This window comes from Streptopelia decaocto, assembly GCF_964273445.1.
Source record: "Streptopelia decaocto genome assembly, chromosome: 9".
NCBI classification, from domain to species: domain Eukaryota; kingdom Metazoa; phylum Chordata; class Aves; order Columbiformes; family Columbidae; genus Streptopelia; species Streptopelia decaocto.
In genome coordinates, this window is record NC_138664.1 from 5,552,692 (window position 1) to 5,566,577 (window position 13,886).

The 13,886-nt window shown below is 53.7% G+C and overlaps 1 protein-coding gene across 3 annotated transcripts in view; it reads left to right on the top strand.

Moving 5' to 3' along the window:
• The first annotated feature begins 1,156 nt into the window (after positions 1-1,156).
• Positions 1,157-13,886, top strand: part of NTRK3 (neurotrophic receptor tyrosine kinase 3) — a 211,114-nt gene continuing 198,384 nt past the window's right edge. For all 3 annotated transcript variants that reach the window (XM_082060583.1, XM_082060584.1, XM_082060585.1), the window contains exon 1: positions 1,157-1,559. In XM_082060583.1, coding sequence (XP_081916709.1) covers positions 1,312-1,559 — 248 coding nt within the window. In that variant the 5' untranslated portion in view covers positions 1,157-1,311. The remainder of the gene's footprint in view (positions 1,560-13,886) is intronic.

The window sequence follows — 13,886 nt, forward strand, 5'->3', positions numbered from 1 at the left end:
ACTCACTGCTCTCCTGATGCCATTTCGGCGCTCTGAGCTCAGCCTTTTCAACACTTCAGTCTTCCTCTTTCAGGATTTTTTTTTTGCATGTCTGATTGCAGGATCTGCTGCAGGAGCGAAGGGGAAAGCCAGGGGAGGGAGGACGGGAGCCCCGACCCTGGGTGCTCCTGCCTGCGCTTCCCGGCAGCCGGCTGAGTCCCCGTTGCATTTTGGAGGGGGGGTGATGGGGGGCGTGTGTGTGTCTTTTCTAGAAAGTCCTTCCTGGGTGCTTTCCAGTCGCTTATTTTTTTTTCCACCCAGCCGTCTGATCTGCCTCTCGCTAGGATCCTCTAAAGAAAAAAAAATATTAAATTGCTGTAATCCACACTGGCTTTTATTCTCGTCCAGTTCAGTTTAATCTTTTTTTGCTCTCCACCCTTGTGTCCAGATTGCGGGGGAGGGGGCTGTGAACCCACCCAACAACCAAGCGAAAGGCAGCATCGTCCTCCTTCCAAAAGACGAAAGATCCTGAAAAAGCAGGAGCCGAGCCAGAGCCCCTCAGCTCTTCCCCCAGCACAAATTTAACCCCAGCTGCAACTTTTCCTCCGCTGGCGGGGCTGAGCTGGGGCTCCGGCAGTGCTGGGGTGGGTTTTTCCCCCCCTCTCTCCCCATCCCCTCCCCTAGATTGATTTTAGCGGAGAGGGAGGGGGGGTGGGGAATCCTTTTTATTGCGGAGCCCGGCTCGCTTTGCAAAGCCTTCCTCCTCCCTCCTTCTCCTCCTCCTCCTCCTCTGCTTTTTGTGCCCGCCGCTGCAGGGCTGGCCAGGCCGGGGGGAGGGAGGGAAGCGATGGGAAAGGGAGGTCGCCCCCTCCTCTCCCCAGCCTCCTCTTCCCTCTGTGTGTTTTTTTTGCAGGTGTGTCAATTTTAATTCTGCCCAGTAGGTGGGACTTGGTGACTTTCGCACCGGGTTTTTTTTTTTTTTTTTGTTATTTATTTATTTCCCCAGCCTCCCGTTGCAATCCTCCGGAGCGGCTGCCGGGGAGCGGCGGGCGCAGGGCGGCCGGGCCAGCGATGCATCCCCGCCCGCTGCCGCTGCCCTAGCGGGAATTACAGCCTCTCCGAGCCAGCTGCCAGCATGATTTCATCTGCTGGAGGATTTTTGCATCTGATCGCTTGAGGTTTTGTTGTGTTGTTTTTTTTGGGCCCCCCCCCCCCTTTTTTTCCCCCCCTCCCTCTGTCTTTGTTTCATTCCCCCCTTCCCCCCCCCCCCCCTTGACCTCCCTCCATCCCCCCTTTCCTCCTCCTCCTCTTTTTTAGAAGCAGCAATCGGAGATGGATGTCTCTCTTTGCCCTACCAAGTGCACTTTCTGGAGGGTATTTTTGCTCTGGAGCATTTGGGGAGACTATCTGCTTTCGGTGCTGGCTTGCCCTGCTAATTGTCTTTGCAGCAAGACAGACATCAATTGCAAGAAACCGGATGATGGGAACCTCTTCCCTCTCTTGGAAGGGCAGGATTCAGGCAGCAGCAATGGCAACACGAGCATCAATATCACGGACATCTCAAGGAACATCACTTCCATGTAAGTGGGGGGTGTCCCCTGGCTCTCCCGGCGGGCAGGGTGCGGGCAGGGCTGCCTGTGCCGGGCTCAGGTGCCCTCGGCATTGCCGCGCTGCCTGGCAGAGCTCAGCCCTGCTGCCCGTGCAACGGACGCAGACCCGGCTTTTACCCCTTACCCCATTCCCCCAAAAAATAATTTAAAAAAGGGCCCAGCAACAGTTTGGCCAAGGCTTAAGAGGAATAAAGTAAATAAGATTTGATTCCTTAGCAGGGGAGAGAGCAGAAGGCGAGGATGCTAAAGCTGCTGCTTCCTTTAACTGTTTGCTTCTGCAAGTGGTGGTGGTGGGGGGACGTCACAGCCACATATATACCCAAATTGGGCAAGAAAAGCAAGTTCTGAGCTGCTTGTTCTTTTTCTAGACTTTGGATCCGATTAGGATGTCTTTTTTTTTTTTTCATCCCCACAACAGAAAATGCTCCTTTCCCTGCCCTGGCTGAGTGTATCTGGGGATCTGCGGTTTCGCGTTTTTAAGGGGAGGAAAAAAAAATAGGACAGTGAGATGTCCCTTAAGTAGCTGATTTAACTCGCATTGTTATAATTTTGCAACTCGCTGTGGTGCTGCGATAGGGATTTGTGTGTTTTCGTCTCGGGGTGGTGGCGGTGAGGAGAAGCATCGGAGCAGGGAGATATTTTTAGTTGAGCACTTTGCGTTTGTTTGCATGCTTGTTTATCTGGAAAATCAACTTGAAGTTGCATTATCCTTGTTTGGAGAGACAGTTAGCAAAGCCCATGCTAATCTCATCAGAGTGGAGTAGAGAAAGGAATATATTTCCTTCTCCTGAATCCATCATACTCTGTGTGTGTGTATGAGGGGAAAAAAATATCCTCATCCCTTCCAATCTCTGCTCTTTATTTTCCAGTACATTTTTGGGTGAGATGAACCCTGAGCCATTTCATTATTCTAATGCTAATTGAAATGTGAGCATTTAGGGAAATGTAGCCCCCAGAGCAAGTTGCCAGTGGGAGTTGAGCAGAGAAGAGGTGGAATCCTTTATTCTGGCAGTTAAATGCAGCAAGGTTTGAAATGAGTAATGGAGGGTTATTTTTTTTTCCCACCTCGATGGCACAGTTGCATGGAAGGAGAGGGCTTTGCGGGGTCTCTTCTTGAAGCTGTTTTATTTGGTCACAGTGCAATTGCAGCATAGCCACGGTATAATTGCAGTGCCTCTTTCACAGCTCTGCTTGTCACCTTTGCTGGGTAAAGATGATGGGAGCCGCTTCCCTGCTTGCTTACAGGTTCATGAGATGCCCGAGCAGGTTTTCAGCACGTACCACTGACCCTGAACCCCCAGCCCTGTCTTTGCCTTGTCAGCAAACCTCTGCAAACCCAGCAGGAATGGGGAAAGTAAAGGGGAAAACTAATGCAACGCTCCCCTTCCAATTGTCACATATTTATCCTGCGTCGTGGTGCTGGAGTGTGTTTTTCTTTTTTCTTCTGAGACGCGGGAGGGATGTGGCCGATGCTGGGGAAGTCAGAGAAACTCGTGTGTGGGTTTTTTTTTCCTTGTGCTTGCTGTTTGTTGTGGTTTGGTTTTAACCCTTTGGGGGGCAGGGAGCGGTAGGAAAGGCTGTGAAGGGTTTGGAAGCCACCAGCGTGAGCATTGTGAGATGCACACATATGTCTGGACTGCTGCGAGAGGTAGTATTACATGAGTTCTTTGTGCCCAGAAAACATCTTTACTGCTTTGAAATTGAAAAATGATGATAAGAAGTCTGTATAAAAGAGGCGGCATAAAAAAAAATGGGCAACTCCAGAAAGATGTTGGGTATTTTTTTGGAGCAGAGCTTCTTTTAACTTGGGGAAGGAGAAGGTGGCAGTTTTTGCTGGATGCTGTATGCATCTCTGCTCCACTGTGAGCAAAGCACGTTCCCTCACCCCCTGCATCGCTGCTGGCCTTGCGCCTCCCTCCCTGGGCTCGGGGGCCAAGATGTAGAACTGGGATGAGCCTTGAAATGCCATGAGGGGCTGAGACTGAGCCTGAGTGAAAACTTTCCCCAGAGATCTGTCTGTGCTTACTGGGAAGACAGCAGCGGTTTGTAGAGGATGCTTATGGGAGCAGAGGGATGGTTTGCGTGGGGGAGCTGCTTCCTGGCAAAAAAGTCACTGCTGGGAGCCAGAATTGAACCTGTCTCTTTGTGCTCTGGCGTGGGAGCCATTGGGTCCTACACCCTTCCAGGCTGATGTCAGACCTCTCCTTCCAGCCCACACACCATGGATGCTGGGGCGAGGGGTGTGTAGAAGCCCAGCCTGGTCACCGCTGAATCACTCTTGGCACGTGGGTCTGATTCAGCTGGGCACCAAACAACTCTTCTCCCCGTTTGCCACCCTCATGGGGGCTTGGCTTTGCCAGGCAGCCTACCTCGTTTTTGGGCAGCGAGGGGGCAAATGCACCTTTGCTCACTAGGCTTGGGGCTGAATAGGGGAGGCTTAGCTCTGTCCTTGGGGCCAGGGGATGTGATGCTCCAGCTGGGTCCTCCCCAAGGCCCTGGGGGAGGTGGTGGTCTCTGCTCCATCCTGTGCTGGTGAAAAGGTGGTAGGGTACAGGGTGGTGAGAACACCCTGGGGCTAAGCAGGGCCTTGCTCATGTGTGAAAGATAAGCTCAGTTTGGCAATCTAAGCTTGAGTGGTGCTGATGAAAGGCTGCCAGGGCCCATTCTGAGGGCTCTGGAGGAAGAAAGCAGTGTGAGCTGGCTTGGGGGGCTCGTCCCTTTGAGCCAGGGCAGAGGCCACTCCATGCCAGCCCACCGAGGCAGGTCCCACCAGTATTGGGGGCCAAACCATCAGGAGTTTTGGGTTATTTCACATCTCAGTGGCTGATGGCCCCAAGGCAAGGAGGACAGGGGATATCCAGCCTGCAGCACTGCCCATGGAGGCTGGCAGGGCAGGCTAGCCCTGTCGGTACCCCATTGTGGAGCCTCCATTTGCACCCCTCAAATGAACAAATTTTGCTCCGATTGCTGCTGCTTTTGGTTTCCCACTCATCTTCCTTTTCAGGGAGAGCAGAGCAGCTGCAGTCAGGGCTGGGTGGCTCCTGCCTGGGCTGGGGAGGATGGTGACACACAACGTCTGTGCAAGTGCAGGTGGTGCCAGGTTAATGGTGAAGCAGGAGCAGGGCAGGAGGTTCCTGGCCTGAGATGGAGGTTGGGTTGGCTGCTGTCCTTCTGCCCTTTCCCAGCCTGCCCAGAAATGTATCCAGTTTCAGACTGCATCCCTGGGGATGTCAGCTCTGCACACAGAATCCTGTGAGAGCTGCCAAGGGTCTTGTCTAGCTCAGGGGCTGGCTTGGACCCCAGTTGAGATGGCTCCAGTTCGGAGTTGGGCTGTTGGACTTTGCCCTCCCTGTTCAGGGAAAGGACAACCGTGGGGCTGGGGTTTGTTCATGCCATCGCTTTTCCTTGTGCAGCTGGGTGGCCTTTGCTGTGTCCCCAGCCAGGTGTGACTTGTGGGGATGCTCAAGCCTTTCCATAACCCACCTTCACCCCTGTGATGTGGTGCTCCATCCTTTGCAAGACCTCCCCGAAAAGACCAGATGCATAAGGAGAACTTCAGTCCTGGTGGTCCTGCAGCACAGAACCACTTCTTGTCACTGTGCTCCGAGCAGCCGGGGTGTTTGCCACTCTGGGTCCCTATCCATGACACTGTGGTGATGTGGCCGGACTTGCCTCTGCTGGCACGTGTCGGTGTGATGGCAGACGCTGCGTGCCGAGGATGGACCGGGGAGTTACCCTTCTGGCAGCGTGGGCAGCGCCTTCATGCGCCAGCACGGTGCGTGGGGAAGGACGGACGGAGGAGTTTGCCATCTGGGCCTCCCTACTTCTCAGCTGTTGCTATGGCACTGCAGAGATGCTGCCAGGCAGGCGGTGGTGAGCTGCATTTGTCACCTCTGGGCTCCCCTGAGGTAGGGAAATGTCCATAGTATATGATGCCTTGCTCCCTTTCCCAGCGTCACCAGGGGAGAATGGGGTTTCTTATGGTCAAATGGGTGGGTTTGTAGGGTTTACCTGTGCAGATCATAGCTGCCTTCAAACTGTTGAGATGAATCCAGAGCAACCCAAGAGGATGCGGGTCATTGTAAAACATTGCGGGATGCAAGATTTTTGGGGTCTTACTTGCAGGGCTAAGGGGAAATATCTTCTCTCCCACCCCCGTGGACAAAAGAACAGTCCCATTCTTTCCTGCAGGGCTGTTCCACCAGCCCACAGCAGCATTGGCTCCATCCCATGGGCCCGGCTCAGGGTGGGAGAGCTGCGTCAGAACCGGTGTCGTCCCACTTGCTGCGTGGGAGCTGGGAGCACGTGGCGTGGAGAAGAGCAAGGGGGTGGGCAGAGTGGCAGCACCCCTTTGCTGTCGGCACGGGGAGAACCGAGGCATCATTGATGCCCATGTGCGCCTGCATCTGGGAATGAGAGAAGAAAGGGCAGGCATCTTACTGGAAGGGCTGGGGGAGCAGAACTTGCTTTTATGGTCCAAATAGCTGAGAGAGGGTTTTCTGTGATGCCCAGGTTGGTGATTGCTCTGCTTCAGGTGTCAGAACACAAACTTTTGCCTTCATTGTGAATCAACCACAGCGTACTCAGTGTGCCTCATGTGCTGCTGCTCTCCAGATATGAAGGGCTCTGCATTCCCAAAGCTTCCCATCCCATCATTCCTTCCATCTCCTGGCCCCAGTGGCTTTGGCTGCCGTAGAGACCATTCAAATGTTCCCTAATTCAATCCAGTTTTGTTTTTGAGGGCTCTTGTTTATGCAGAGTGTCTGTCCTGAAGTATGTTAGGATGGGGGTGGTGAATGCAGCATGAGGCTGTAAGGACAGAAGAGGGTGCAGAGGTGCTTGGGACAAGGAGGTGGGCTGAGATGTGGTCTTGATGCTCTAGAGGTTCTTTAAACCAGGAGCAGTGGGTCCTGACTGTCCCTGTATCATCCCCCTTGCATCAGGGGATCAGGACAATGGCAGGTTCTGCCTTGTGCGACAAAGTAGCTGAACTTACACCAGGGACAGCCTGGGGCTGGGTGCGTCCCCTGGTCTGGCTGCTGGCTTCTTGTCCTGCTCTCAAAGCCTTTCTCCCTGCTCACTAGTGCTGGAGGGAGGCACTTTCCTGGCATGGGTGATGTCTGTGACCTCCCATATTTTTGCAGCTCTCCAGGCTATGTGCCAGGACAGAGCAGAAGAATCTGGGTTAGATGGGCCATAAAAGATGGTTTTTGGAGGAGTCAGCTGTCAGAGCTGGGTCTCAGCTTGGCTTTCCCAGCAGTGGCCAGGCTAACACTGAGCAGAGAACATCAGGCACCTGAGAGTTACAGCCCCACTTTGTCTGGGACATGGGATTCCTGCTGGGTTGAGTCACCTGCCTTTTCATGCCAGTCTGCTGGTGTCTCTGTCCCCCTTTTGCCTGATCCTACTGGGCTCCCCAAGTGCTCCCCAGCCATGTGTGCATTGCCTGGCTCTGCAGATGGTCTACACCAAGTATTTCTCTGGGGAGAAAAAAATTTTGGTGCCTGTCAGGACTTCCCAGGCTTTTTCTGAGGTGAATATGGGTCCTGAGCTGCTGCCTGGACAGGAGGAGCTGGTGACCTGGATGGTTTCAGGGTGCATGTGGAATCTCCTCAACCTTCATCTCCTGTAGGGTTTTGGGAGGTCTAAGTCAGCTCTGCCTGCTGGCTTGTCTCCTTGGGCTTGGAGAAGTGAGATGAGGATGCTTCGGGTCTAGGACAGCTGTTTCATGGGGGGAAGAAGCAGAAATGGAAGGGAAGACACTGAGGAAGGACCTGCCTTGCTGCCTTTAGAGGTTTGGAGATGTGTTGCCTCTGGCTAGGGACTTTTGTAGAGCTCAGTTAGGGAAAGCTATTTGGGTCTGCTCTACCCCATCAACTCACCTCTGTGGGTGTGACACCGTCATGTGCTTTGGCATGGGGCTTCTCATGGTGTCCTAAAGACCTGTGACCATCCATGCACCCAGTAATGCTGGGCTCTTTCAGTAAACCCCCCCAAAGAGACCATGGGATGCCCCATGAGATCACCCTTGGGTAGGTAGGTCGTGCTCAGTGATGCTGGACAGTGCTACCCTGGCACGCTGGTTTGTCCTGCTCAGTACCCATGCCAGGTGTTGCCCAAGAGTTTTTATGGCTGGATTTGGTGCATCCCGTTCAAGGGGGGCTGCAGTCAAGTGGGGAGTGGACCAAACCCTGGGTTTGCCAGGCTTCCAGAAGAGAGTGTTAATAGTGCTTGTGGCTTGCTGTATTATTTACCGGTCTCTGTGCAAGAACAGTAATTTTGAGCTTGAGAGTTTCCTGCAGCAGGAGGGTTTTACTGGGTTGTACAGGTGCTTTCAAGCAGGTGTGTTAGCAGCCTGTGAGCTCTGGTCACCCCCAAATTCTCTTGCTCTTCCCCTCTGCACCAAGGGGTCCACAGCAGAATCCCTGCTGAGGCACTGCTGTGGGGTGAGCTTCTCGGTCAGAGGCTGCAGTTTTGTATGGCGGTTGGATAATGCAGGCATTTTGTGCCCTGCATGAAGAGATAGACACCAGCAGCCTCATGCGATGCTCCAGGTCCCAGAGGGCCATGCACAGGTCACCAGGACCACAGCTGCAATGGGCTATTCCCCATGTTCCATCTCCCAGACTCACAAGGCTGCTCCAGACAGATGCTATTGGGTGGGAGCTCTTGCAAATGAGCAGCTCCGGGGCTGTGCCATAACCCCCAGCCCCAACTGAGCCTCTGTCCCTGGGGCAGGCGGAGCCCAGCTCAGCCCCGTGCACCCTCTGTTCGGCTCATCCTCTCCTCATCCTCCTCTTTCTTCCCCGGTTGGAGGTGGCTGTGCCGCTAGAGGGCAAGCGGCAGCGTGAGACAGCCCCGGCTCCGGGATGCGCCGGCTCCGACAGGGAGGGGCGGCCGGGCCGGGGGATGCGGGAGCGGCTGAGGGCGGCGGGGACGAGGGGTCAAGTCGCCGCTTGCTGTCGAGCTGTTGGATGCCCTGCGGGACAAGGTCTATTGCTGTGGGGTGTCTGTGCTGCCCTGCGGCTCTTGGACTCCAACCCACTCAGTATCTCAGTTCCCAAGGGGACACCCCGTGGTGTCAGAGGGTCCCCTGGGGTGCAGCTGGGTGCTGGGTCACGGCTTGCTCAGCGCTGCTGTGGAAGGATGTGGTCAGTGCACCCCCACATACCAATAGCTCTTACACCAGAGCTGCAAGTGATGCAGCCCCAGCACTTCTGTGAATTGAGGTGATTTGCAGCTTTTTGGAAAGTGTTGACCCAGCCGGAGCAGGTGCTGGGGGGAGGTGTTGCTGGGCTGTTCGAAGTGTCGGGCAAGAGGTGTCTGATCCGGGTGATGTGCTGCTGTCTGCAACCAGCTTGTGGCTGTGCCTGGTCTGCAAGGAAGCTCCTCACAGCTCTGCCCATTTTAATATTGGGGAAACTGAGGCACAGAGCAGTGGAATGGGGATGAAGACCCTTCAGCCCATCACCAGCCAGGGTTTAAGGAGAGGCCAGGCATGGAGGGAGGGATAAACGAGGCTGTGATATCAGTCCTGTTGTACTGAACATCCATGGGAAGTGTCCCCAGAGGAATTCTGGATGTAGAGGCAAGAGGGCACAGGCTGAGAGCTGTCTCTGGATACCTCCAGGGTGAGTTGGATGCTCTTTTCTCCTCTGATTAACCCTTTGCTGCAGAGACTGGATGGAGATTGGCAGGCTAAAGAGGCCACATGGCCTTCCCCAATGGGGAACGGCTGTGAAGAGCCTGGTGTGAGAGAGGGAAAGGGTTGAGTGGTGGTAGGAAGCTGGTCTTGACATTGCAGCATCTTCCTTATGCAGCTCCTGAGGGATACCTCATCCTCCCTGGCAGCTGGGCCAAAGATGGGCTGGTTATTTCCCTCCTGGCTGTTGCCAGTGTGGTGGAAGGGCTGTGACACCCAGTGGTCCCACAATGCAACAGCAAATGGATCCCCAGCATCATGCTGGTTATGTTTGGGTGGATGTGTGTTGGGGTGTGGATGATGGATGTGTGTTAGAGCTGTGATATTGCTCAGGGTCTGGACTTGACTTCATTTGAAGAAAAGGAGATTAAAATCTCTCTGGGCTCCCCTTGGAAGGCGGCACTGAAGTCAGTGCCCAGCTATCAAGGCTCTTCCACCAGCATCTGCCCTTGTGCATCTCCATCTCCCCATGTACCACCCTGTTTCCAGACCTCGTGGGGCTGTGCATCCTGCCCTGTTCCTTTCTGTGTGAGATTTGACCCCTGCTTGCCTGAAAGAATAACACCAGGAAAATATCTACTGTATTTTTAGCTTGTTTTCATGTGATGTAGCATTTGGGGAGCTGAAAGAGAAGTCAGAACTGTGTGTGCAGCCAGCTTTCCTCCAGCTGCCATCCAGTGCTCCAGTGTAGGAGATAATGGAGCCTATTAGTGACTGTCCCCATTCTGTACCCCACCTTCAGTGTGTGCCGTCATCCCTGCCTTCCCCTTCTCCCAGCTGTGGTCTGCCTAAATGGAAAGGAAAAGTTCTTTTAAATTAGAAACAAGAGTCCCAGCAATGGAGCAGAATGGTCAGGAAGGATTTCCAAGGGAGTGTGATAGTGTGGTGGCTTTGGATGCTTCTCCCTGACCTCAGTGCTTGTTGCAGTGATAACTGAATGGTCTTGGGATGCTGGGGTTCCAGGGAAGGATGCAGGGAGATGCTGAGCCCAGGTGCTACCCCCCTGCAGCCCTCTTGCTGCTCTGTGCTGGGCCAGGTTTTGCTGGGGAGGGCACAGGGCACTGATGCCTTTGCTGGCTGCACCACAATGTCCCTGGGGGACTAAGAAGTAGGTAGGAGCAGATGTGAGCATGGTGAAGTCCCCATCCTCCTGGGTTGTGCAAGTCTGTCCCTTAACTAGCTCTCCTCAGGCGGTTCCCACCAGGAAATGTTAATGTGGAAATGCTCAAACAGATGCTGGGAATTTGAGTGCTGCTGAAGACCCTGCATGCTCAGGGGTTTTGCCAGGATAAATTAGGAAAATGAGTGCTCAGCGGAGACATAGTGATGCCAGGCTGTCCTGACCCTACTGGGACTTGAAGCCACATGGGGGAGAGCCCGAGTGCCTCCAGCTGCTGACCTTCTCTCTACTCCTGGAGCAGCTCTGGCCTCATCTCCAATCCTGTGCTCTCTATGGAAATGCTGTGCAGCAGTCTGGGCTGGGAACCAGAGTCCTGGCTCTCTGGTCTGGGATCCAGCTGTGCAAATGCTCCCAGGGGCTGTCTGCCCTTGTCCTGGACCACAGCCCCTCTCCTGCCTGCTTCTAACCCGGACAGGCAAGAGCAGCTTGGGCATCCCTCCTTGTCCATCCTGGTATGGATGGGATTGCCTCTGGGTAGCTCTGTGACTTGTGCAGCTGGAAATCTCTCTTTTGTCCCCCAAACCTCTTGCCTCCAGAGTGCAGCTGGGTGCTCCTGGGGCAGTGATGTGTGTCCTGGTTTTGACTGTCTCCTGCCTTGCCTGTGCTCTCCCAGCCAAAATATATCCTAGGAAAAGCAAGCTGAATGCCATCGAGTCACTTGGTGGCTGTTGCTGAGCAGCCTGGGGAGCAAGCAAAGTTCAGTGGGACACAGGGTCAAGGATGCTGCTTGTTCCCAGCTCCTCAGCCTGCCAAGAGCATCCCTGTCCTCTTGGGGCTCTCCATGTGCTGGTTCAGAGAAGCCGAATGTTACTGGAGACTGTTCCTGAGGTTGAGCTTCCCATAGGCTCTGTACACATCCATACTGCCCTCTGTCTCACCAGCTGTCTCAGGCTCCCCAGTGGGGAGGACAGCACAGAGCTGGGTCAGTGTCAGAGCAACAGCCAGGTGCTCTCTTGTCAAGTGCTGGGCCCCTCATTTCAGGTTGTGGTGGGTGCTGGAGGGTGTCCTTGGGAGCATCAGAGCAAAGCCTGAGCTTCAGGAATGCATGCAGGGTGCTGATGTGGTGCAGCGATGCTGGCTGGACAGGGAGAGACTCTCTGTAACAGGGAGCTCTGCAGGGCCTGGCACACTGGGGGTTAATGGCAAGTGCACCAGCAACTGGAGCAGATTTGGGAGAGGCAGAGCCCAATTAGGCTGAAGAGGCATCAGGTGGGGGAGCTGGGGTGTGGCATTGAGGCTTGTTAGGGTTTGTGGGTGAGGAAGGCAGGCAGTTACTGTACTCAGGATGCTACAGAAGCTGTTTTGGAAAGAGAAGCTGGAGCTGGGGTGCTCTCAGGTATGAAGCTGTGCAGGTTGCCTGCCCTGGCTCTGAGCAGGGGGGCGGCTGGGAGGGATGTGGGTGCCTGTAGCTGGTCCCTGGAGCAGTTTTGGCTGCTTGCTCAGTGATGGGATGCTTGCTGTGGTGGTGCCCATCTTTGTGTCCCCCCAGCACTTTGTGGGTTGATCCTCTGGTCCTTAGGGGTTCAAGCCCTTGACTCCTTATTTGTAGCTGAGATTCCATCTTGGGGCCAAAAGGCACTGCTTTAGGCAACCCTGCCTGGAAATTCTCCTCTCTGTGCTTTGTCCTGCCTGTGCCCTTCTCCAGGTCTGAGTGGTTGAACTCCCTCATGTCCTCAGCCTGATCTGTGCCTGATGTTGCTTTGTGTCATAGATAAGCTCTTGCTTCCAGGAGGGATGGTGGTGAGATCCTCATTTGCCCCAGGCTTGTCACCAGCCCTGGGCAGGCTGCCCAGCACCGGGGGAAGGATCCCTGCCTTCCAAAAGGCATGGGTAACATAGATTTATTTATTCAGAGACTTAATTAGCATCTTTAAATATTAAATAGTAAACAAACTGCATCTAGTGGGATCAACATTTACAAACAGGGATTTTTTTTTTTTTTCTCTCTATCTCTGGGACATGCTCTTGTTTAAGCGTTTGGAGAGAGTTACTGACTGCTAGTGTGCTCTGGCTGATGGGCAAGAGATGGGTCCATAGTGCTGCTGGTGAAGGGCCATGAACAGACAGGAGGGCTGGGGAAAAAGGAAGCAGAGAAGCAGGGCTGTGTGCTTGGAGCACGGGTGTTGGGGAATTGCAGAGTTAAGTGCTGGATTTCAGTAATTCTCTGCAGGATGTGCCATTCCCTCCTGCCCAGGCAGGTGGAAGGGGACAGGCAGGAGATGGAGGTTCCTGCTATGGCACAGCTAATTGCAATCAAAAGGTGGTGGTCCCTGCAAGGGGAGGTGGTTTGCAACTGATCTGCATCCTATTATCTCTGCAAATGGAGGCCTGCCTGGTAGCAGATTACACTGGGGGTTATTTATTGGCAACGCACTGTACAGTTTTAATTTTTCCTTTTTGCTTATTCAGGCTTTAGCTCCAGAGGAAAATAGCCTGCGGTGGCTTTGGAATGGATTCTCTCTGCCCCATTAACTTATTCAGTGAGTTTAATGGGCCTTTTTTTCTCTGAGCCTTGAAGCCATCATTAAAAGGCAGAGATTTATAAAAGCAAAGATACTACTGAGCTTTAGTCAAACTTTGGGGTAGAGGGGTGGGGGGCAATGGTGTTGACACTGCTTGTGGTTTGGGTGAAGATGTACAGGTTTTTGCTCAGGGTTGTTGTGAGGGTTGGGTGCTGCTATTGTGACTCTCCGGAAGTTTTACTTCAAGAGAACCAGGTTGTGTGGGATGCTGCATTTGCGGCTCATGTTTCTCTGCTGGGGAGATGCCTCTGTGGAGCTGTGGGACCTGTTGGGCTGGGAGCAAACCCTCATCTGTGGGTGATGGGATGTTATCTGGGATCTTGAGCTTTGGGATATTGCCCAGTGTAACTTTTAACTCATCTGCACCACAAAGCTGCCTGGAGCTGCTGTCACTCCAGGCTTGGGAGAAACTTTGCTTGCTTTCTGTAGGCTGCTCACAACTTGATTTTTATCTCGTTTATGTCATGCTGGGGCTGGGCAGTACTTGGTGCTTTCATGGGGGTCTGCAGTCAATGCTTGGAGCCCTTCTCCTTCTTCCCTCTGCTAGTGGCACATGGTCCTATTGCATCCCTGTGCTGAGCAACCCAGCGCTGTGAGAAATGGGGTGTCCCCTGCAGGGATTGCGCTTGCTAAGCCTGTGGTCTCCTGGTATCTGAGGAGCATCTGGAGAACAACACAGATATTAAATGTCTGAGTAAATTCCATCTTTTTTGGGTTCTTCTAGGACCAGCCCCTCCAACTGTTGTGTTTCAAATCAGGCATGGTATCTTTTTGAGGAGTAAATGTAAGACATGGGTTGGAATGTCATCTAGGGGCACCCTCCTGCTGGCATGGTTAAATTTTTGGTTCAGGAGTGGGAAGAAGATGCAGTGGGAGAGGGGAAGGACCTGCTT